Below are 26,085 nucleotides of genomic sequence, written 5' to 3' on the forward strand. Positions count from 1 at the left end.
TTATATGTACTGTTTTATAAATTTGTAGACCATCATTACAAAATGGAGACTGCAGATACCATTATAATTTACTATTGGGCAAATGAGTTTGTAAAATCTGTGTTGAGTTTGCTCACTTTTATTGTTAAAAATGGTGCTGGATAGTACCAGGTATATGATCTGTGAAATTGCAAATTACCTTCCTGCTTGGGAAAGGCCAGTGTTATGCTAATGTCTGCTGCAGGAGACATTTTGGAACCAAAAAAGTTTTAAAAGAAAAGAAGGAGAAGAAGGAAGCCATTTTTACAGATGAGAGCAGAGAGAAGGCAGAGTGCTAAAGGAGAAGCCAAGATGGCAGGGAAAGAGAGAGCTCTAAGCCAGTTTTGCAGAGAAAGAAGCCATGTTGGCAGATGGGGAACCAGAGGTGAGAGGCTTTGAGACTGGTGGGGCCTTTGATTCTAGGAGAAACTGGAGAAGATTTTCCTGGTTGTGGAACCGGAAAATTTGTCAGTGGCTTTGGGAGCCCTGTGTGTGTGTGTGTTCGTTGGCCAGAGTGAGTCTTGAATAAAGGAATGAATGGCCCAACATTTTTTGGCTCCACTGTTTCTTTCTTTCTTTCTTTTTTTTTTTTTTGTATTTTTCTGAAGTTGGAAACGGGGAGGCAATCAGACAAACTCTCGCATGCGCCCGACCGGGATCCACCCTGCATGCCCACCAGGGGCCTTGCTCTGTTGCAACCAGAGCCATTCTAGCGCCTGAGGCAGAGGCCACAGAGCCATTCTCAGCACTGGGGCCAACTTGGCTCCAATGGAGCCTTGGCTGCGGGAGGGGAAGAGAGAGACAGAGAGGAAGGAGAGGGGGAGGGGTGGAGAAGCAGATAGGCGCCTCTCCTGTGTGCCCAGTCCGGGAATCAAACCCAGGACTCCTACACGCCAGGCCGACACTCTACCACTGAGCCAACCAGCCAGGGCTCCACTGTTTCTTTACCATCTGCCCAAATCTAATGGGAACCTGCATGTGAATGGCCACGACCCTGATGGTAGCGACTACTGGCCATACATTTATCTTATCAAGTGAAACTTCAAGTAAAGAAGGGCTACTGACTAAATTCACACAGTAAAGGGTTAGTGGTACACCAAAGGCTAAAAGTGAACCATTCTGGCATCATGACCCTAATCTCTTAGGCAAAAAAAATCTCTGCTCTAAAGGAAGACAGTTCCTTTGCTTTTTTTAAATTAATACTAAAAAAGAAAGAACTCAATGTATACTTTACTATGGGTAGAAAAGCACCGCTAGAACACATTTGAATTTAAGAAGGGGAAAATCTGACTGACTGGGCGGTAGCACAGTGGATAGAGTGTCAGCCTGGGACGCAGAGGACCCAGGTTCACAACCTCGAAGTCGCCAGCTTGTGTGCGGGCTCACCAGCTTGAGCACTGGGTCACTTGCTTGAGCGTGGGATCATAGACATGACCCCATGGTCGCTGGCTTGAGCAAGGGGTCCTTGGCTCAGCTTGACCCCCCCAGTCAAGGCACATATGAGAAGCAATCAAGGAACAACTAAAGTGATGCAAGTATGAGTTGATGCTTCTCATCTCTCTCCCTTCCTGCCTTTCTCTTTCTCACACACAAGAAAAAAAAATTAATGTTATTGGAGTGACACTGGTTAAAAAGATTATATAGGTTTCAAGTGTACACTTCTATCCTCTGTATACTGCAGTGTGCCCACCACCCAAAGTCAAATCATATTCGGTCACCATATATTTGACTTCCTTTACCTTTTTATCTCCCCACACCTGATTGTCATCTGTGTCTATGAGTTTTGTTTTGTTTTCTTGATTGTTCCATTTGTTGCTTTCAATTTCATATCCCAGATATGAGTGAAATCATATGGTTCCCAACATTTTCTGTGTGACTTATTTTGCTAAGCATGATATTCTCAAGATCCATCATGTTGCAAATGGCAGCTCTCTTACAATCAGCTTGCTATTGGTTTTTCCTGCTTATTCAAAAAAGCTATCCCACTAAAATTTTAATGAAAAAATACAAGTATGAATCAAGAATAGCCACTTAGTTATTCCTAATTCACAGCAAACATTATTCAGGCAAACAGGAGTTCCATAAATCTGCTCTGTCCTCTCTGGGAGATGTAAGCGCTCTGGTTTATTCAGAAGGACGAGAAGGGGCGCACTTCATAGTCATGATCTATTTATCCTTCCTGTTACCCAGCTCAGCGCCTGCCGCTCCCAGGCCTGTTTCTTTTTCCTCTTCAGTTCGACACTGTGGAACTACAATAGTGCTTTATCTCTTAGCTCTTTGAAACAGAACTATGACTTATAACAACTGGGTTGGAAGAGGAATACATTCTGCTTAAGCCAGAACTTAATGCTTTAACTAGCCAACTAGTCTGAACTCCCTCTATTTCTTACCTGGTTCAGTTATTTCTGCATCCTATTTTTATATCTGATAGAATTTCAAATACAGAGGTGGGCAGAAGTAGGTTAATAATAATAAGTAATAGTTAATAAATAATAACACAGGAATAAACTCTGTGTTATGTATACTCACAACTGTAAAACCCTTTTGTCCACATCTATATAGTCATGCATTCTTTTTTTTTTTAAATTTATTTATTCATTTTAGAGGAGAGAGAGAGAGAGAAGGGGGAGGAACAGAAAGCATCAACTCCCAAATGTGCGTTGACCAGGCAAGCCCAGGGTTTTGAACTGGCAACCTCAGCATTCCAGGTCGATGCTTTATCCACTGTGCCACCACAGGTCAGGCAGTCATGCATTCTTTTACTAACTTCTGCATCACTTTACATAGTTGTGGTGATAATTAAGGCTTGATACAGGTCAATAAAATATTGAAAATCACTGTGGGAAGGACTGTTCCTAAGTCCATCTCTATAATAATTTTGAAAATAAAATACTTCAAAATGAAACTTAGAAACTTTTAAAGTAAAATGCTTTTCTCCTCTAAAAATCTTCTACAAGACATCATTTGATCCCATTAAGGATTCTGCTCAAGAGAAAAAATGACAGTTTGCCCTGCCAAATTTATTACCTGCACTGGAGTTGCCCTCGTTGTGTTGGCAAGAAAGCTCTTCCCTGAAGTGTAATCACACTGCTGTCACTGGAAATGATTGACATTAGGTGGAACAGCAATTTGCTATCTAATCTTCATTGCAATTTTAACCCTGTCACTAGAGATGCTTGTTCTGATTAATGAAGTGGGTAACTCATCAAAATTCCTCAGCTATTTCCCTTTTGTCAGAAAGCTCAGTGATAATTGCATCAAAATTCTCTGCCAGGGAAAAATAAACAATGAATTGTAAAGAGGACAAAAATGTCAATAAGTTTAAATTTATTTCTGCCAAATGAAACTAACTGTGGTGCAACTAGCGGCCGAGGGGAGCTGGCCAGGGCGGTGTGTCACCCAGGATCAGCTACACTTCCCCTAGGGCCCCCTAGGGCCCTGCCTGACTCCCTGTTGCTACACAGGAAGCAATCCCCGACTTCCTTTTTCTTTCTGGGGTCCCCTACAGCTGGGCAAAAGGCTGCACTGACCATATGAAGTGTCTGGGGTTGGGGAGAGGAGGATTTTTTTTTTTCATTTTAGAGAGGGGGGAGAGAGAGAGAGAGAGAGAGAGAGAGAGAGAGAGAGAGAGAGAGAAGGGGGAGGAGCAGGAAGCATCAACTCCCATATGTGCCTTGACCAGGCAAGCCAGGGTTTTGAACCGGCAACCTCAGTGTTTCCAGGTTGACGCTTTATCCACTGCGCCACCACAGGTCAGGCGAGGAGGATCTTTATACAGAGTACTGGCAAAATAACTGCCCCAGGAGGGAGCAGCACTGAAAAGTGGTACCTTGTGAACCATCCTGTTCTTTTTTTTTTTTTTATTTTTTTTTTATTTTTTTTTATTTTTATTTTTTTTATTTATTCATTTTAGAGAGGAGAGGGAGAGACAGAGAGGAGAGACAGAGAGAGAGAAGGCGGGGAGGAGCTGGAAGCATCAACTTCCATATGTGCCTTGACCAGGCAAGCCCAGGGTTTCGAACCGGCGACCTCAGCATTTCCAGGTCGACGCTTTATCCACTGCGCCACCACAGGTCAGGCCCCTGTTCTTGATTTGTATAACTTTCTAAAGAAAACAAAAGAAATCATTGTGTTCCCTAACCCTCAACCATATATGTGCCTATAACTAATCACATCAGAGAAAACACACTCAGCTCTAAGCTTACAGTGCTAGGACCTGACATGCTGTTGAGTCCCATGGAAAATCCTGAAGGCCTAAACTTTGACAACCATTGCGTGTGCGATGTTACCTACGTCTACTGGCTAAAGATGGAATGCTCCTTTTGTTATATCCTGGGGGATGTGATGTTCATTTTACTTCTGTATTTAAATTAATCTCCTTCCATTTTTAAACTTTAAAAATTGCTGATTACAGAAATTTAATAAATACATCCAAAAGTAGAACAGAAGAATAAATTTCTCATTCAGCTTCAAGAATTATCAACATTTTGCTAATCTTGTTTCATCTCTCCTCCACCTACTTTTTGTCTCTGGAGTATTTAAAAATAAATCCCAGACACCAGACATTATATCATCTCACCCATAAAAGCATCAGTATGTATTGTTAACATAAGGACATTTTATAAATTCTTAATTCTATTTAGTTCCAATCAATAATATTGTTGTAATTAGTTAATTCTGCTTCACTCTAGAAGTACATTTCAGAGAACAATTGCTCAGTCTCGCCATATAGAAAATTCTTAACCAGTAAAACTCCCTGGGATCTTTTAAAGAAGAACGACCATAACATAGCTATAACCTGACTATTCACTAAGATAGGGCTCCTTTTCCAACATAGCCTGAACCAGTTTTCATGACTTCCTATTTTTAAGAGGGAAGGCAGACCCACCACTCCCCATCACCTTCTCTTTCCTTTCCTTTCTTCCCCATTCAGACCTTTTACCTCCATAAATCCACGCTGCCTGCCCTCTCTCCTCATCTCCCCCTTCTCTCTCTCTCTCTCTCACACACACACACACACACTACGCCAAAAGTACTGCTTACTTCAGAATAGACAAATGCTTGATTTACCTCTAGGTTAGTCTGACAATAAGACAATGATATGATGTCATTTGTTCTTCATCCATATAGTTCTCAAGAGCCTTATAAATATTCACTTGAAATGACTAGTGTTTAGAAGAAAACAACATTCTATTCTGTATAAGTTTAGAGGACTTTATTTATGCCAAAGATTATCTTCTTAATTTTTTATTTTTTAGGTGAGAGGAGAGATAGTGAGGCAGACTCCCACATGCACCCTGACCTGGATCTACCCAGCAACCGGGCCCAATGCTTGAATACCAAGATATTTTTAGTGCCTGAGGCTGTCACTTGGAACAAGCCAGCTATCTTCAGTGTCTGGGGCCAAGGCTCCACTGAGCCACTGGGAAAGGGAAGTGGGGGGAGGGGGAGGGGAAGAGGGAGAAGGAGAGAAGCAGATGGTCTCTTCTCCCATGTGCCCTGACTGGGAATTAAACCCGGGATATCCATATGTTGGGCCTATAGTCTATCCAGGGCCTTCTTAATTTTTTAAAAGCAGAATTTAACTAGTTTTTTTCAAAAGAAAATAAAATCATATATACATGAATGGAATCTGAAGGATCAAAAAAGACTTCATGTTTGAGAAGTGTCGGTCAAATAAGTTTATAAATATGATATATATGCTTGCTTGCTTATAGTTTGCATTGGCTTTGCGAGCTCTGCTAAGACTGGTGAGGCCTTTGATTCTAGGAGAAACCAGAGAAGATTCTCCTGGTTATGGAACGGGAGAATGTGTCAATGGCTTTGGGAGCCCTGTGAGTTTGCTCATTGGCTGGTGCAAGACTTTAATAAAGGAATGGCCCACCATATTTTGGCTCCACTGTTTCTTTCTTTTTTTTATTTTTACAGAGACAGAGAGTCAGAGAGAGGGATAGATAGGGACAGACAGACAGGAACGGAGAGAGATGAGAAGCATCAATCATTAGTTTTTCGTTGTGACACCTTAGTTGTTCATTGATTGCTTTCTCATATGTGCCTTGACGGGGGGGGGGGGTTGGGGGGGCTAGAGCAGACTGAGTAACCCCTTGCTTGAGCGAGCAACCCTGGGTCCAAGCTGGTTAGCTTTTGCTCAAATCAGATGAGCCCACGCTCAAGCTGGCGACCTCGGGGTCTCGAACCTGGGTCCTCTGCATCCCAGTCCAATGCTTTATCCACTGCGCCACCGCCTGGTCAGGCTCCACTGTTTCTTTTCTGTCTGTCTGAATTCAATGAGAACCTGCATGTGAATGGCCACAATGGTTGTGACTACCTGTACTGGCCTTACAGTCTCCTATTAAACAACACGATCCAAATGTGGTGTTAAGAGATTGTCTTGGGGGAGCAAATACAATCCAGAGTCAAAGCACAAAAGTATAGAAATTAAAGGAGCCCAAACTAGAGCAACTCCTAGAAACAAATTCTTTAAAGCCTTCCCACAAATACGCTATGACCAGCTGTTGGGTTTGTGCCAGTGAACCATTCTGAGGATGCTGACCAGAGCTTCCTGCTGTTTAGCCACTCAGTGTGAGTCAGCTGGGCGTTCTCCCTTTTTATCTTGTGGTCATATTTAGGCTGCTGAGTATCCAAACGTCATTATCCAAGGGCAGCTTCAGGCTCCTTTAGAACCAGGCTAGGAATGTGGACTGCGACCAAGAGAATGAGCCCAGAGGGCCTGCAACTCCAGTGGCATTTACCAGAAGACCATCGTGTCTCCAGCCAAGCCTATGTAAAAGTCTGACAAGGATGGCAACAGACTTTTCCCATGTCTCAGTACACCCACATACACTGGAGAAATCTATATTAGAGGTTCACTAACAATAATCACACTGAAGGGGAAGGCGAAGAAAAGAATTAACCTAAGTAACTTCAGAAAGCAGTACTTGGTTAATAAGGCTAAAAACAAAAATAACTGTACAAATATTGTATTATACTCTAGTTAGTAAATTTGTTTCAATAGCTACACAGATTAGAAATTCTGAAACCATTTTATAATATACTAAGATTAAGCAAATAAGTAAATATATTTTAGATAATAAGCTTCCGGTTTCTCACTGTCAGAGATAGAAGTTCTAGACAAACAAGAATGAGAGGCTAACTGAAACCTGTGGTGCTGGCTTAGGGCGAAAGCTATCTTTACAAACTCATTATTATTTTATACATATACAGAGAGACATAGAAATAAGTGACAACAAGTAAGGAAGAAGGAGGGATAGTATGATCCCAGTGTTGTTGCACTGGAATTGGAGATATCAAGGTGAATTCATGGCCTTTAATATGCATACTGATAGACACAGAAATAAACAGAATGTGAGTGCTTGTGTGGCTTAGTATCACATACATATATTTCCCAGTTCTGTTTACTGAGGGGGCCCAGAAACAATGACACTCCAGTAGCAGTGAGCACACCTAGTTCCAAGATCTTGGTTTCTAAATACTATTCTGCAATAAAAGGAACCACGGTTCCATGTAGAAGTGGTTGATTCCAGGTTTAGGACAGGGAAAATACAAGATGAGCCTGAGACTTCTTGTGATGACAGAAAGAAAGTGCCAAAAAAGGGTGGAAGCATTGTGAAAGGGGAAAAAAGTCAACCTGAAACATTTCCTAATGACCTAAGTAAAAACAAATTGAGTAACAAAGCAAACAGCAACAATATTAGACAATAATCCACAGAATAAAATAAATAGCCATGAGTCTATCCTACACAAGTAAATAACTGAATAAACAAATTAATGGGGGAGGAGACAGTTTTTCCTTCTAGAAGAATTTCTATTAATAAATGAAGAAATGAGGAAAATACAAAATTACCATTAGATAAATACCACATTTTAAAATTGTTACAGGCAAGATCCATCAATAGATGCTAAAATTAGTATGTGAAAGTTTAAGAATAAGCAGGGTAGTTGCATAGTTTCACAATATTTCCTCTAAGACATGTATGAGTTACAACAGAAAAATAGTAACTTCAGAGTGGGGAAACCCATCAGACACAATTTTAAGTGATCATGGTTAACATCAACAGTAATAAGACATACTACCGTCATGTATCCCTGATATGTACTCAGAAGAGCTGAGTCTCACTGCTTGTATCATTCGTACCAAAAACGCATAAACTCAATCTAAGCGGAAAAAAACAACAGAAATCCCAAACTGAGAGACATTTTACAAAATAGTACATGACTAGCACTCAAAAATATCAAGATCATAAAAAGACAAGGAAAGACAGGAACTGGAGGGAGACTAAGGAGCAAAACAAATAAGTGCAAAATGGAATTATGGCTGAGTACTGGCACAGAAAAAGGACCTGAGTGGAAAAACTGGTGACATTCTAATAAAAGCTATAGTTCAGGTAACGGTATTTAATGGTATACTGATGTTCATTTCCTAGTTTTGATAATTAAACAATGCTTAGATTAAAATATTAACATTGGGGAAAGTTGGGTGAATGGTACTCAGGAACTCTGTGTACCATCTTTGCAACTATTCCGTATGTTTAAAATGATTTCAAAATAAATACTTAAAAACAATCAAGCACCATCTGTGGCAAAGTGGAGATAATGAATAACTTCTCATTTTTAAATACACTAGCTGATCCTTTTTAAATTGCGTAATCTATTTTAGTAGGGCACTACATTTGTAAAATTCTTATGTGTCTAAAATTCATACCTAGCACTTCTATCTAAAACACACGTTATTTTTTGTACAGTGGACTTCTTTAAAAGTTCATCTTACTGGGAAACACATGTCCTGTTCTTCTCTCACTGGCTGGGTAAGATATCGCGGCACTTTTCCCTCCTGCCTTCCTAAGACGGCCCGTGAGCCCTCACTTCCCTCGCTGCTTTCACTCAGAAATCTGAACTGTTACTGCAGGAGAACGTACCAACTCCACCAATCTCCTGAAGGATGCCTCATCTAAGTCTTTGCCAATCTTTCTCAAAATGCTAATCCCAGTTTTTAACATTTCCTCCTACCACACTTTCCTCTTCATTCCTAAAGCCAAAACTCTGACCAAGTTCCTGCTGTTTTATATGTGAATTATGACTTCTTCAGTTGGGCTCAGCGTTACTTTTTCCCATCTCTGATGGAGCCTTTTGTCATTTATGCTACAGAAAGCTGAATAAAGATACCTTATAATTCCTACCTGCTGATTTTCCTTGAAAGTTTGGATTAGTAACTCTTTCACTATCTTTTTTCTTTCCTTTGTCATTTTTTTTTCCTCCTGAAGAATATGAGCACTTTGAACCGTGCCTTTTTCTGGATGTTTTGGAGAACTTTCTTCTTGCTTTTTCTTCTCTCTATAAAAAATGTATAAATATATACATGAACAATAGACTTAACAGTGACCATAGTGGAATGAATACTGAATTTTCCACCAGAGGACACAGATTTTTAGATCTGGCTTTTAAAACTACATAGTAGTGTGATTTTTTTGAGCCTTAATTTATCCCTTTTTAAAATAAAATACATATTAAATGGAACAAAATTGTTGCAGTGTATTCTGAAAAGTAGAAAGCTCTATAGAGGTATTTTAATTGAGTTTAATATTGAGCAATACTTTGATCAAAATTTGAGGCTTAACAACTACTAGGTATTCTCTAACATACACATGAATTCTCTCTCTTCTTATAAGGGAGTCACAAAAAAGGACCCTCAGGTAAGAAAGGAATGAGACTTTTACAATAAGGTTTTTACAAGGTTTCTAGGGAAAGATAAAATAATTAAGTGATAATGAATAAAGAAAGAATGGAATTTATATTCATTCTGAAAGAGCTAAAAAGAAGACAAACAGAACTTAGTAACAATAAGGAAAAGGCCTTCAGACAAGTAACAAGTCTTAGTAACTTCGTTGCTTATCTTTCCAGTCATCCTCTTTCTCACCTACCTATCTATTCTTTCTCATCCACGTCATCCTTTTTACAGTCACACAAGCTAATAGTGTTGCTTTCTTATTGGAGTATATTAAGCTACACAGCTTTGTGTACAAGGTATATATACTACTAATGATGTAGTAAACAAAACACCTAGTCAGGAATCAGGACTCCCGGGCTTTGGCCACAAACCAGCTGTGAAAACTCAGGCAAGTCACCTAGTCTTTCTCAACTCACCTTTTTATATTTGCGGAAACTCAAATTGAGATAAGGATGTCAGAATACTCTGTAGACATTCTCTCATTAATTCTCATATCTCATACAGGGGGCACACAATGTTGTATCTTATTACCAGTGATGTTAACCATCACTTGGTTAACGTGTCTTCTCTATGACAAAGTTGCTATTTTCCCCCTTGTAGTTAATGAAGCTCTTAGAGGAAGGTACTTTGAAACTAGGCAATGAAGCAGAGTTCGGATAGTTTACAAATAAGCAGAGTTCGGATAGTTTACAAATAAGTCGTAACACCGTAATGCCAGTGGCTGAGGCCAGGCAGGTTCACACTGGACTAGAGCAGACGGTAGAGGAACTGCAGAGCAGGAAAGTGTTGAGCCATTTCCATCAATTAGAGTCTCACAATGGCGGATGGGCAAACAGGCAGGGGGAAAGTGCTTCTGGCAGCAGGTGAACAGACAGCAAAACGGCCCCTCACAGTGGCGGGCAAGTGAACCACAATCCACTGTGGCAGGTCAGCGACCGCACCAATGGAAAGCCCCTGTAGCCTTATTAGGCTACACACACGTGGCTCTGCCGTGTGCTCACGCACTAATTATGCAAGGTTCAAGCGGGCAAGCCTAACACAGCTGTTTTCACAACAAAAGCCCTACAAACAGTACAATTTTTACTGCATTTTCCCAAACTTCACAATGACATTATATCAGATGGTTATAAGTGGGTCATAGCGGGCATTTAAAGAAATACAGTTCTAAGACCTGTATCTGACTTTTTAAAATCAGTATCTGTTGTGAAAGTACTATCTCCTCATTGTGAGAAATTGGAGAGGTATAAAAGCCATCTATATTTCCATCCAGAAAAGAACTCTGATAACATGTTAGTGCTGTTTCACTGTAAAACCATTGTTTCTTAATTTATCCATTGTTTATTAATGTCTTAATTATCTTTGTGCACAAATCCTTGTCTGGGTTTCTGACCATTTTCTTAGGACAGTTTACAGTTTTCCTAGAACTGGACTGTAGGGAAAAGAGCTATGGTAGGCCTGCTCACTTGCACCTTGCGTGATTAGTATGTGAGCACAGGGCAGAGCCAGGTGTGTGCAACCTAATAAGGCTACAAGTACTTTCTATTGGTGTGGATTGCTGACGTGCCACCACGGATCAGGGTGTAGTCAATGTAAGGTGCTTTCTCTTGGCAGTTTTTGTGAACTGCTTGCCTGCCACTGTGAGGGGTTGTTTTGCTGTCTGTTCATCTGCTGCCCTGAGAAGCAGTTTTTCCCTACCTATTTTCTCATCCACTGTTGCAAAACTCCAATAAATGGGAATGACTCTACACTTTCTAGCTCCAAAGTTCCTCTCCCATCTGCCTGAATCCAATGTGAACCTGTCTGACCACAGCCACTGGGATTACATCTGGTGTAGTTGGCAGGATTCGAATCAGATCTGTATGGAGCTGCCAACACTCTTGAAGGGTGACCGTTCTCAAGCATGTGTTCCCTGTGGCTGCCCTGTTGGGGGCTATGGGCTGGGTGTGTTTTACAGCCCTGGAAGAAGAAACTGAAAGGTCTCTGCAAGAGGCTGTGTGAGGTCAAAAGCTCCAGGCTTGAACTGCAACAGCTGCTGGCGGAAACTGATCGCTTTCGAGAGCTTCATGAAATACAATCTGAACACCAACAGTACCTGGAATTGGAATGGTCGCTTGAGAAGGAATTGTGAGTTTAAGAACTCCAGTTTTCCCTAGAGGCTGAACATTGGCACCAGCCATTGTTAGAGACACAGCTGTGGGTTCAAACACTTCAGTTCTAGCTTCAGGCCAAGAGGGAGCAGCCACAAGAGCTGCAGCAGTTGATGAAGAAGGAGGAAGAGGTTCGGGCTGAAACTGCTGCCAGCAGACTCAGAGCCTGGCTGGTGGTCACCCAAATGGTAAAAACCCAGTAGCAAACAGTGTCTCGGGGAAGACACAACCCCTCCACAAGTAGGTGAGCACTCTGTGTTCCAGCCCTATGTCCAGACAGAGTTGATAAAGTTAGGAGCAAAATTCAGACGGAAACCCACCAGTCCCTGGCAGCTTGGTTGCTGCAGTTGTGGGACACAGGCGTGAATGGCATCATATTATCTGGACGGAGGTGGAGAAATTAGCTGCCATTACCATGCACTCCACCTTGAGGCAGCATCTTCAGAACTGCCACAACAATCCAAGAAACCATGTCCTACTAGAATGGGTGATGGCTACCATTTGTATGGTCTGGCAGAATGCTGGAGACCTGCTGGGGGCAGTTAGTCAGTGGCAGTCATATACTGAGTTACAGCAGGTCCTCTGGGAACTACATATAAGGGATGCTGCTTTCAACCTGAGGTCCTGTGGGTCAGACGAGGAAGTATTTATGGCAGCAGTGAGGGACTTGATTCTCTGTAGCGTCCCATCAGCCCTTTTTGGGTCACTAGTGGCTATCATGAGCCCCTATGTAGGGCAGCCCATCAATATTGTTACACAGATGGTAGAAGATTTGGAGGAGGTGGAGGTGGCACAGAACCATAAGGCTGTGCAGGCTGCTGCCCATGCTGTATTCCCCCACCTCCCACCCCCCCCGACTAACAAGAGAAACAGGCCTACAAAGGTTACCAGAACACAGATGTGGGTAGATTTGCTTACCACCAGGGCAAATAGAGAAAACTTATATGGCAGATCTAATAGATCCCTGTTAGAGCTTTGGTGGCAGCTTAAGTCAGAACAGAGGTTCTAGATGCTGAAAACATGATGGAAGTGGTTGGCCCTGACAGCTGCCAAGAGAATGGCTGGTGCTCATGTTGTAAGACTGCAAGATTATATCATGGAGACAGCTGAAGGAGAGGAGGATCCCCAAGACCCATTGTTTCAGTTTGAATAGGGGGAAGGCCAAGAGACTCATCTAATGGGGATGAGTGGGGGTTGGAGAGCCCATGTGAAATTGGCAATCGACTGGTCCCCTTCTAATGTGCAGCACGTGTTGCCTTAGAAGCAGGTGCTTTTGCAGCAGCTGAAAGAATTGTGAAGGCAGCATAAGCCTCGAATGTGTTTGACCCGGCCAGGCCCTATGAGCTTGCAAGGGGTTTGAATGGGGTTTGTGGCAATGGACAGAGCACTTACGAAAAGGCGCTGAGGTCCATTATTAAAGTGCTGTTTGGCTAGTTTCCTGTAATGGACCTTCACCTTGTGTGATTGGTACACACAACTGTGCTGTCTATCGTGAACTGATTATTGAGCAGTATAATAGAGTCTTTAAAAAAATTTTTTTTTAAATCCATTTTAGAGAGGAAAGAGAGAGAGAGAAGGAGGGAAGAGCAGGAAGCACCAACTCCTTATGTGCCTTGACCAGACAAGCCCAGGGTTTTGATCTTGTTACATCAGCATTCCAGGTCAAGGCTTTATCCACTGCGCCACCACAGGTCAGGTACAATGGACTCTTGAAGCAGGGACTTCAACATGAGGGGAGCAGCAGCTCCCTTGCTTGTGAAGAGGATGAGAGACCCTGATGGGGGTGCCTGGCACCTGTGGAGGCCCTCCTGCTCCGGGAATGTGCTCCCATCCAGTTGCAGAGATGCACCAAAGGCGCTTTCGTCATTGGACATGGCCCTGGACTGTATAGGCCCTCCCACCTACCGTGGGTAGCGGGCTAGAAATGGGCCTCCAGTTAACTCTCTGGGCAGAGTGCTCAGGGAGACATTGTGAAGGGCACCTTTGTAATTATTGTCATTTTTTGTATAGCTTGTGCCTTTGTAATTCTGTTGTAGTCTGTATTGTTTCTGTGATGTATTGTACCTCACTTCTTGCCCAGGAATCATCACGGAAGATACCTGTTGCGTAGATTGTGAGGTGAGCAACCCTAAAGGGGTGGAATGTAGGGGAAACAGCTGTGTTAGGCTTGCTTGCTTCCACTTTGCATGATTAGTGCATGAGCACGTGGCAGAGCCATATGTGTATGGTCTGTGTGAGGCTACGGGTGGTTTCCCTTGGCGGTTTTTGTGGATGGCTTGCCCGACACTGTGAGGGACCATTTGGCAGATCACTTGCCGGCCACCATGAGGAGCTGTCTTGCTGCTGCTTGTTTGCCTGCTTCAGTGAGAAGCGGTTTTCCCATACCGTTTGCTCGTCTGCTGCTGGGAGAATCTAATAAATGGAAATGGCCAACCACTTTCTGGCTCCGCAGTTTTGCTACCATTTGTCAGCATCCAGTGGTGGAGTTCAGCTGGTTTGCACTGGTTTGGCAGAACTGATACCTAATTTTTTGCTGAGTTCAGTGAACCGGTTGTTAAAATGGCACTTGTAATCAGAGTTCTCTCTAAGGTGGGCACCTGGGCAGCCACCCAATATGGAAATCACAAATATCTACATTCCTTAGTCTTTTTTAATGTTCATCTGTGCAACAGTGTATTCTAAGTGCCCGTAATAATGTTCATTCCGTCCATACGTGAAAAAAATTGCAAGTGAGGATGCCAGTCAAGAGGCAACATGGAGGCCTGACCCGTGGTGGCACAGTGGATAAAGCATCGACCTAGAACGTTAAGGTCCCGGTTCGAAACCCTGGGCTTGCCTGTTCAAGGCACATATGGGAGTTGATGCTTCCTGCTCCTCTCCCCTTCTCTCTCTCTCTCTCTCTCTCTCTCTCTCTCTCTCTCCTCTCTAAAATAAATATATAAATAAAATCTTTAAAACAAAAGCAATATGGAAATACCTTAAATAACAGTTTTATTGTTTTTTTGTCAGGTATTTAATATTTTTTCATTAATATTTTAAAACTCTTATAATCTAGCTTTGTGAACCTTTTGTTGTTCTTACTTAAGTATTAAATACATGAAATCATAAACTTCCTTTCAGTATATAATTCTTTTTTTTTTTTTTGTATTTTTCTGAAGCTGGAAGCGGGGAGAGACAGTCAGACAGACTCCCGCATGCGCCCGACCAGGATCCACCCGGCATGCCCACCAGGGGCAATGCTCTGCCCACCAGGGGGCAATGCTCTGCCCCTCCAGGGGTCGCTCCTTTGCAACGAGAGCCACTCTAGCGCCTGGGGCAGAGGCCAAGGAGCCATCCCCAGCGCCCAGGCCATCTTTGCTCCAATGGAGCCTTGGCTGCGGGAGGGGAAGAGAGAGACAGAGAGGAAGGAGGGGGGGGGTGGAGAAGCAAATGGGCGCTTCTCCTATGTGCCCTGGCAGGGAATCGAACCCGGGTCCCCCGCACACCAGGCCGACGCTCTACCACTGAGCCAACCGGCCAGGGCCCAGTATATAATTCTTTTATACTTAAAATGGTCATTAGGGCAGAGAACTGGTTGTTAAATTATTTGAACCCCACCACTGTCTGAGTCCAATGTGCACCTGCTGGCCTCGGCCACTGGCATTCCATGGATATTCCCAGGTCAGGTGAGAGCAACATTTTTATGGCTCTTGTCGTTTATTGTCAAATTGCTGTCTGGAATGTTAATATCAGTTCATCCACCCAGAAGTATAGCGCAGTATCTGTGTGACTATAACCATGGATAAGATTTACCTTTTAAAAGGAATGACTGGTCGATGAACATTGGCTGAGAGCCCATGGGGAAGAGCTTCCTGCTACCATCAAATGTTACTTGCTTCACAATTTATTTTGGGTCAGCCTAGAGTTTTCAGGGCTTAAGAGTAACCTGAAAAGCAAGGATGACCTTCACGAGAACTCACTCAAAACACTGGGGATTACTTTCTAAAAGGAACGGCATCTGAGGCTGGCACTTGAGAGTGAAGCGCAAGGCCACTGCGGAGATGTTTTCAACTGGGTGGAGTGAGAGCAGTGGAGCGCAGGGGGAAGGCTGTGGGGCTGATGGGGGGATGGGGTTTTCTAATGGTCTTTCTCGCCTCTCAGTTTGAGAACTCAGTCCCTGCAGGCACGTTGTTCCAAGGATTTAGAGTTCACGCATCATTGCTATTTCTCTGAATTAAATATGTAGTTATTTCATTTATGAAGCTCATTATTTTTTTCAAGAGGATACATATGAGCACTACATCCTGTGAGCACTGTTGATTTTCCTCTTATGTGTCAGTGTAATGCTGGTGGTCAAGGCCAGGCAGGTTCACACTGGATTCCGACAGATGATAAAGGAACTGTGGAGCTGGAAAGCACTGGACCATTCCTGTTCACTGGAGGCTCGCAGAGACAGGCAAGTGAATAAGCAAAGAAAAACCGCTTTTTGCAGCAGCGGAGGGCAAGGGATCAGGAACACCACCTCACGCGGTGGCAGGAGAGCGATCTGGGGAAATCGCCACTGAGGGAAAGCACCCCTAATCTTATACAGGCTCTACACACGTAGCTTTGGGCCATGTGCTCACACAATAATCATGCAGAGTGCTTGCAGCCAGAAAACAAGCGAGTAAGCCTAACCACAGCTGTTTTCCCTACAGTAAGATAGTCTTTGTCTTTATCAGAGGTGGTAGGACAATGGTGACTCGCCATATGACTATTAGAAGAGAAGACACAGATGCACTTCACAACAGGACAAGGCACGATTAGTGAACATGCATAAGGAAACATGTTAAACCTTAAAAATGCTCAGGTAACCTAAGAGATGCAAACTAACCAATATAATACCCATTAAAAGTACAAAATATATTGAAAATGATGATACTCCTCAATTCTGAGAAGAGTGGTAAACTGGCCCACTGCCAGCAATAGTATAAGACCAACCCATTTGGAAAGCAATTTGGCAATGTTTCAAGAGTCATAAAAATGCCTACACCATTTAACTCAGTAATCACACTCCTAAAAATATAATTCAAAAGAATAAAAAAGATCTATGCTTAAGGAATCTCAGTGCACTATTGGTGAAAAAATCTGAAGTAGCTGTATGCTTACCAGTATAAGATGGGAGATCATTACATATATTATGGTATAGGAACTCAACAGAGTAATATATAGACCTCAGGACTCCAGTTCATGTGATAATTACAACATGCAGAATAGCAAATTAAATGACTTTATAGTTGCAATTCAGTATGCAAATGGATCAAGACCAGGAAGACACATGGAAAAGTGAAAACAGTTAATTTGTTAAGATGATGGAATGATGGGTGATTTCTCTGTTGCGCTTTGTAATTTAAATGTTGGTGCATTTTAAAAACTTCAGAGTACTCCAAAACAAACTTCGGAGTTCTGTTTTGCTGAAACGAACGCCCTACACGGCGCGCGCAGCTGGCTTACGTTTTCCACGCTTCCGCCACAGTGCGCCTCCTCTCAATGATCTCCCTCCGCAGCTTGACCATCTCCCTCTGAATCTCCTCCTCCTCTTTCTGGATCTCCAAAGCTTTCCTTTTCTTCTCTTTTTGCACCAGATACTGAGCCTCTAAGAAGGCTGATTTTTTCAGGGTCTTTTCGATTCTCTGGCGCTCCCGTTCCTTCTCCCTTCTTAGGCGATTTTCTTTTACCTTAAGGAGAAAAGAGGGTAAAATGCAGCCTTTCAAGTAGAAAAGGAAGTTCAGAATAATATATCCACTCTGGTTCAGAACCCCACTGTTTATCAGAAAAATGGGGGAAGGGGACTTCATTTTGCTACTAAGGGCCGACAGGAATTTTAAATGAAGTGAGGTAAGACAACTCGCACACAATTGTGGCATGATCTCCACTGTGGAAAAGTTGAGAACTTAATGGGCCAGCTTCCAGGTTCTGGATTCTTATTTAGTAATGATTTCCCACCATAAGATTTTCTAAAATATACATTACTGCTATTTATTTGGGCCATGTCTGCATACAAATTATAATCTGAATACTATTTGGGGAGGCTACATCGTGAAGGACAGAACAGTGATTTACAGATGGTATCCCATTTATGATGGTTCAACACACAGTATTTTGATTTTATGATTGTGCAAAAGCACTAGGTGTTCAGTAGAAACCATACTACAAATTCTACATTTTGATCTTTTTCTGGGATGGTGATATGAGATATGGCACTGTCTCATGACGCTGGGCAGCGGCAGTGGGAGGATTCTGCCTCCCTGCAGGCTAATGTAGGTGTCCCGAGCACATTTAAGGTCGCACATTTAAGGTCGGTAGGCGGTAAGTTAGATGTATTAAATGCATTTTGAATTACAATAGTTTCAACTTATGATGTGTATATTAAGATGTAATTCCATCACAAGTCAAGGAACATCTGTATTGCCTTAAGGAATACCAAAATCCTTTATTCATTTCTATTACTATTAAAATATATTGATGATTCTGGATATTTGAAAATCAAAACCATAAATTACACTATGTATTTATGAATAACCACGATGATTTGTTTAAATATATTAATTTTTCAGAGGCTTGAAAAACTATATATTAAGGAGCGGTCCTTTCCTTCCTGCTTTGCTTAACTTTATCCCTATCTTACTATCCAGTTATAAGACTTCTAGATAATGACTATCTTTTATTGCAACTTCTTTCCTCCTTTTCATCATAAATCCAAACTAGGATATATTTTTACCCAGTTTTCCTAACATCCCCAGTGCTGATTAGGCACAACTTACGGTTTAAAGCAATCAGAAATTGAGTGTTAGAAGAAGATAGCACACATGTATAGACATTAATTCTAGTCCAGTCTTAGTTCTGGACACGTGGCAAAGGCTTGGTCACTGATTTCCAGCTTTCCACAAAGCATTGAGATGCATTTTTTTCCTGTGAACTCCTAGTCTCTTTAGAGAAAAGAAAGTTTCCATATGCCTTTCTAATTCAAAACAGCTGAACTAGATTTAATTCAGATCTGTTCTCCTGTTTAAATTATATTCACAAAATGGGTGAATTTTTCAGTTGTCTAGAAAAGAATTATCTTTATAACATTCAGCAGAATATTCATTATATTAATATACTGATGTCTCAATTCAAAAACCAAATTCAAGCAAAACCCAATCTATATATTTATAATAGGAAGTATAACATCTAATCTAATAAAATTTAGCCCACCACTCTGTTGGTCAAATTCAATTATTCTTTTTGGGGGGAGTTTTCTTAAATACTTTCCTATCCTCAGTTTTTTCTTCTGAAGTTCTTATACAGTATGTATTTTGTTTTTATACTTTCTAATCAAACCACAGATGGCATCCTTTTTCACAATAAAGCCTCAGTCTTGAAGCTTATTAAATGTGTTATACAAAGATTGCTTCCTGTTATCCATTTGAATTTTGTTTTCCCTCCTACCTGCTTATGTCTGATCTCCATGGTAAGATGAGGATCCTGGTTTCCATTCATTTCAAGATCTTCTAACATCCCAGAATCCATCACATCTTTATGGAGCAGATGGTCTACAAATCTTTGAACGGTCGTACTTTCCTCCAAATAGCCACATAAATCTGGGGGAAAAGAACAATGACAAAAAAAGGAAAACTATTTTTTTTAATTAGGAAATTTTAATATTTTCATATTTATATAAATAATCTTGGTACAATAAAAATACAATATTGTGAGTGTTCAAGAAATAGTAACTGACAATGCCAATTGGATGAGTATAGTCCTCAGTAGTTAACTACAACTAAGAGGAAAAAAACCTCTCCTCTTGAAGAATTGCTCTCACCCAAGTCACTAAAGACTCAGTCAAATTTAAAAGAGACTACTTTAATCTAAACATCCTTGAGGACTCTATTGCTTTATTTTTATTGTTTTTTTTTAAATTTTCCATTGATTTGAGAGAGAGGGAGGGAGAGGTAGAGGGTAAGAGTGGGAGAGAGGCCCTGGCCGGTTGGCTCAGTGGTAGAGCGTCGGCCTGGCATGCGGGAGTCCCGGGTTCGATTCCTGGCCAGGGCACACAGGAGAAGTGCCCATCTGCTTCTCCACCCCTCCCTTCTCCTTCCTCTCTGTTTCTCCCTTCCCCTCCCGCAGCCAAGGCTCCATTGGAGCAAAGTTGGCCCGGGCGCTGAGGATGGCTCTGTGGCCTCTGCCTCAGGTGCTAGAATGGCTCTGGTTGCAACAGAGCGACACCCCAGATGGGCAGAGCATCGCCCCCTGGTGGGCATGCCAGGTGGATCCTGGTCGGGCGCATGCAGGAGTCTGTCTGACTGCCTCCCTGTTTCTAACTTCAGAAAAAAAAAAGAAAAAAGAAAAAAAAAAAGAGTGGGAGAGAGAAAGAGAAAGAGAGAAGCATCAACTTGTTTTTCCACTTAGTTGTTCCATTTAGTTCTGCTCCTCACATGTGCCCTGATTGGGAATCAAACCCATGACTTGAGGCAGCCAGGAAGATGCTTTATCCACTGAGCCACCCTGCCAGGGCTTGCTTTTTTTTTTAATGGTTTAATTATGGTTATAATTAACAAATAAACTGCAAATATTTAAAGCTTTTAATAAGTTTGATATATCAATAAACCATCACTACAATCAAGGTCATGAACACGTCTGTCAGCCCCAAAAAGGTCCTCATGCTTTTCGGTAATCTCCTCCCACTCTCCTCCATGTTCTCTGCTCTATCCCAAGCAAACACAGGCTGCTTTCTGTCCCTATAGATTACATTTTCTAGAATTTTGTATCGATTTAAATTCTATGCTATATACTCTTTCTCTTTTGGTCAGGCTTCTTTTACTCAGCATAATTATTTTATTGTATCAATAGTTTATCTCTTTTTACTGCTAAGTAGTATTCCACTTTATGGGTATACCACCATTTGTCATTCTTTCATCTGTGGATAAACATTTGGGTTTTCCAGATTTGGGCTATTACAAATAAAATTGTTAAGACCATTGGTGTACAAGTCTTTGTATGAATATATACTTTCTCTTCTATTGGGAAGAAACTTTTTAAGAAACTGCCGAACTGTTTCCCAAAGTGGCTATATGATTTTATATTCTCACTAGCAGTGTAGGAGGGTTCTAGTTCCTTCACATCCTTATCAATACTTAGCATGGTCAGTTTTTTAATTTAAACTATTTTAATAAGTGTGTAAGTAGTTACAGTAGTTTTAATTTGCATTTTCCTGATTCACAATATTGAGTATCTTCTTTGTTGATGTTCTGTTTAGTACACTATGTAGTTCCGTACGTTGTTAAATATGGGGTATTGAAATTTCCAGTTGTTCCGGTTGAATTACCTATTTCTCCCTTCAGTATTGTCAGTTTTTGCTTCACATATTTGGGGCTATTTTGTTAAGTGTACACGTGTTTATACTCATCTTTTCTTGATGAATTGACTCTGATCATTATGAAATGCCTTTCTTTGTCTCTAGTAGTATTTTTTATTTTGGTCTATTTTTTTCTGAGATTAGTAAGCTGCTCTTGCTCTACTTTGATTACTGTTTGCATTGCATATCTTTTTCAATCCTTTTGCTTTCTTTTCTTTCTTTCTTTTTTTTTATGGAACAATAAACGGCTTTATTGAATACAGCGCATCCTGCCCGGCAAGGTTCCCTGGCCCCGAGGTAAGATGGAGCCAGGGAAGTTGCCTCAATCCTTTTGCTTTCAACCTATTTATATCTTTGAAACTAAACTGTGTCTCTTGTAGACTGCATATAGTTAGGTCACATTTTAAAATTAATTCTCCCAATCTCTGTCTTTTGATTGGACTGTTTAATCCATTTACATTTCATGTAATTTCTGATAAGGTAGAATATGCATTTGTCATTTTGGTATTTGCTTTCTATATGTCTTATGTAAATGCCCTTTGTGAGGTTGAGGAATTTACTTTCTATTACTAGTCTGTGAGAGTTTTTAATTAGGAATGGGTGCTAGAGTTTGTCAAGTACTTTTTCTATGTCTATTAGATAATCACGTTAATAGTTTTGTTAAACACCGTCTTTAATGACTACACAATAATTTTGTTCAATGTTTTGATAAAGAAAAACAATGCCTGCCCCCCCCCCAAACCCTCTTTAAGTATGAGATGAGTAAGGCCTGGTATGACACTAGGTGGTAGTAGCCAGCCTAAGTAAAGAGACATAACTAGATTTATCAGCACCGTATAAAAGGAAATGACAGTTTCACTATATTTCATATATGCTTCAGAATAAATATAAAGTACTAAAATGCCTCACTTTAATAATGAATAAATTGGAAAATATGTAGAAGGTGGCAACCAGGAGAAGATCTAGAAACAATAAGATAATAAAGAACTGTTGAGAGTCCTGGTGTTATTTAATCTAGAAACACTGAAGTGTATGAGGATCAGAAATATGATTTCAGCTCCCACAGAAAAGACTGTTCTCGAGAGAGGGAAAACAATATTATTTTCTGTGGTATTAAAGGGTAAAAGATACTAAGGAAAAGATTCTAATTTTCCTAACTAAGAGAGAATGCTATGAAGATTAGGGTTTCACGACAGCTGCATCAGTCCTCTAAAGTGCAGTCTCTCTATTCTGGGAGGTGTTCCGGCAGAGGTTATATCACCTCACGTTAGGTATTCTGAGGGGGTAAAAAGAATAGGTCAGAGGTGATCTTGCAGGATTCCTCTAACTTTAAGAGCTCATAACTTTGAGATTCCTCAGCTGAGGATTTTGTAGAGTTCTACCAAAGGGAATGCTGCCAGGGGAGTTCGCTAAGGTTGTCTGTAACGCACGAGGGGCTGCCACCATCGCCACCATGCCACCTTTATGCTCGGGGAAAAAAATCTCAGACTCTTTGGCTACATTTGAGGAATTATAACAAGTTAGCTATTTAACATGTCTTACACTGGCACTGTGTACAAGTAATAACTTTCTTTATGAGGATATATGAAGTATTTTATAAATATAAAATCATATATGACTTTAAATATAGTCTCCAAAATAAACAGTCATCCAACAATATATAGGAAGAGGTACTCTGAAATAGCATTATTTACTATTATAATCATAAGAATTATAAATAGAATATTTTAACTTAAAAAAATCATAGCTTTACTGAGGATAAGTAAATTAAATCAAATCAGGAAAAATTAAAGTCAATTATAAAACTAAGCAAAACACAGAAAAGTCAAATTAACATTTATTATTCAAAATAATTCAAAAGACTTCTTAGACACAATCATTGGATATTAAAGCTTAGAACAATCAGATCAGTTCTTACGATCAAACTTGTCATATTTCAAGTGACCACTGGCTTCTAGCTCAGGAGGGATACTTGATACAGGGTCTTCAGCTTCCCCATCACTTGCCAGTTCCTGCTTAAGTTTGGTGTCTAACCAGTCATTGACCAGCTCCTGAGCTATCAATAAAACAGAAACATCTTTTTAATATTTCAATTACTTTAGAGACCTTTCTTCATTCACCTTTTTCATTCATTCAATAAATATTACTTGAGTACTGGTCATGTGTCACGTACTGTTTTAGACAATAGGAATATAGCAGTGAATAAAACAGGAAAAATAAAACCTATCACCAAGAAACTTACATTCTAATTGGGTAAGAGAGACCATAAACAAGAAGTCAGAAAAACAGCAGCAGAAGGAGAAACGGCATACAAGGCAGTGGTGGGAGTCAAACAATTTAACCACCAGTTCTCTGCCCCAATGACCATTTTAAATTTAAAAAAATCTATTTACCGAAAGGTAGTTTATTATTTCATAATTTAATACTTAAATAAGAACAATAAAGGAAGTACACTAGATTATAAGAGTTTAAAAATATTAATAAAAAAGTATTAGATAGGCCCTGGCTGGTTGGCTCAGTGGTAGAGCATCAGCCTGGTGTGCAGGAGTCCCGGGTTCGATTCCCGGCCAGGGCACACAGGAGAAGCGCCCATCTGCTTCTCCACCCCTCCCCCTCTCCTTCCTCTCTGTCTCTCTCTTCCCCTTCCGCAGCCAAGGCTCCATTGGAGCAAAGTTGGCCCGCGCACTGAGGATGGCTCCATGGCCTCTGCCCCAGGTGCTAGGATGGCTCTGATTGCAACAGAGCGACACCCCAGATGGGCAGAGTATCGCCCTCTGGTGGGCGTGCCAGGTGGATCCTGGTTGGGCGCATGCGGGAGTCTGTCTGACTGCCTCGCCATTTCCAACTTCAGAAAAATACAAAAAAAAAAAAAGTATTAGATAATACCTGACAAAAACCAGTAACACTGTTATTTAAGATATTTCTATATTGCTTCTTGATTGGTGTCCTCACTTGCAATTTTCTTCCCTTTTATCTGAACATTATCAGCTGTGTGACTTATCCTTAACCATCTTTTCACTGTATGAGAAGGATCCCATTCCTTTAGAATGGAAATTTGTGATTTCCATGCTGGGCAGCTGCCCAGGTGCCCACCTTAGGGAGAACCCTGATTACAAGTGCCATTTTAACAACTGGTTTGCTGAACTCAACAAAAATAGGTATTGGTTCTGCTGAACTGGTGCGAACTAGCTGAACCCCACCACTAATACAAGGAATGGAAAACTGGTGTCAATAGCTTTAAATTGAGTGGTCAAAGGAGGCCACATGGAAAGATATTTGAACAAAGAAGGGAAGTGCGGGATTGAGCCATACGGCTATGTGAGAAAATATTACTCCATGCTGAGGGAAAGCAAGGGCAAAGGCCCTAAGGTAGGAGAGTGTCTGGCATGTTGGAGAAATAGTGAGGAGGCAGTGTGGCTGGAGAGGGGTGAGAGAAGGGGGTTGGGGAAAACAGTAGAGGATGTGATAGAGATAATGAGGGGATCAGGTTAAGAGCAGTAGTTCTAGATTAGGGAAAAATCTGTTCCAGTGGACATCTGGCAACATCTGAAGTCATTTTTGGTTGTCACAACTGGGGAAGGTGATACTGGCATTCAGTGGGTAGAGACTAGGGATGCTGCTAATGTTCTACAATGCACACGGGAGTGCCCACAACAAAAATGAGCTGAGCCAAAATGTCAATAGAGCTGAGCTTGAAAACCCTTCTTTAGAGTCTTGACACCCACCATTCTAGGTACTTTGGTTTTTACTCTGAATGCAATGCGAAGCTACAGGAAGGCTATGAGCAAAGAAATCACTCTGGCTACTATGTTAAAATAGACACACACAGAAGCAGGGCACACCGACTGGGAGACAGATGCAATGATCTAGGGGAGAGGGGTGATCATATCCTAAAAAATAATGAGGTAAAGTTGATATGATTTGCTGACAGACTAAATATAGGATGTGAGAGAAGGAAATCTGCAGGTTCTTGACCTAAGCTACTGTAAGGATGTAGACACCACTTACTGAGCCAGGGAAGGCCAAGGGAACAGCAGGTTTGGGTGAAAGATAAGGAGTTCAGTTTTAGCCTTGAGATGCTTATGAGACATCCAAACAGGGATGTCAAATAGGTACTGGCTATACCACTCTGTATTTCAAGGGAGAGGTCCAAGCTAAGGAAATAATGTGCACGTTGTTAGCATACAAATGGTAGTTAAAGTGCCTGACCAGGCGGTGGTGCAGTGGATAGAGTGTCAGACTGGAATGCCGAGGACCCAGGTTCGAGACTCCAAGGTCACCAGCTTGAGCACAGGCTCATCTGGTTTGAGCAAAGCTCACCAGCTTGAGCCCAAGGTCGCTGGCTTGAGCAAGGGGTCACTCACTCTGCTATAGCCTCCCCCCCCCCCATCAAGGCACATATGAGAAAGCAAACAAGAACAACTAAGGTGTTGCAACAAAGAATTGATGCTTCTCATCTCTCTCTCTATCTGTCCCTCTCTCTGACTCTCTCTGACTCTCTGTCTCTCTGTCTCTCTCTCTCTTTCTCTCTCTCTCTCTCTCTCTCTCACACACACACACGGTAGTTAAAGCTGTAGAAGTGGATGAGGTTACCAAAGGAGGAAGGTAGGTACAGATTGGTTCAAGGACTAATCCTGAGGAACTCCAGTATTTAGAAGTTGAAGAAATAAAGCAGAACCAGGAAAGCAAACTATACATAGGAGAAGTGGTCAGTGAGATAGGAAAAAACAACTGAATGTGATATCCTGGAAACTAACTCCATGTGATTTCTTTCTTAGTGATATCCAGAAGATCTTCTTAAATAAATATATAAGTGAGAA

At 41.4% G+C, this 26,085-nt stretch overlaps 1 protein-coding gene across 5 annotated transcripts in view; it reads right to left on the minus strand.

The window, feature by feature from the left end:
• CCDC191 (coiled-coil domain containing 191) overlaps window positions 1-26,085 on the minus strand; it is an 84,844-nt gene that overhangs the window by 40,562 nt on the left and 18,197 nt on the right. For all 5 annotated transcript variants that reach the window (XM_066346805.1, XM_066346803.1, XM_066346804.1 and 2 more), the window contains 4 exons: window positions 23,184-23,321; window positions 19,360-19,511; window positions 17,383-17,606; window positions 9,216-9,369 (listed from right to left, as the gene is read on the minus strand). In XM_066346805.1, coding sequence (XP_066202902.1) covers window positions 9,216-9,369; window positions 17,383-17,606; window positions 19,360-19,440 — 459 coding nt within the window. In that variant the 5' untranslated portion in view covers window positions 19,441-19,511; window positions 23,184-23,321. The remainder of the gene's footprint in view (window positions 1-9,215; window positions 9,370-17,382; window positions 17,607-19,359; window positions 19,512-23,183; window positions 23,322-26,085) is intronic.

The sequence above is a fragment of the Saccopteryx leptura genome, chromosome 8 (assembly GCF_036850995.1).
Source record: "Saccopteryx leptura isolate mSacLep1 chromosome 8, mSacLep1_pri_phased_curated, whole genome shotgun sequence".
Taxonomy (NCBI): domain Eukaryota; kingdom Metazoa; phylum Chordata; class Mammalia; order Chiroptera; family Emballonuridae; genus Saccopteryx; species Saccopteryx leptura.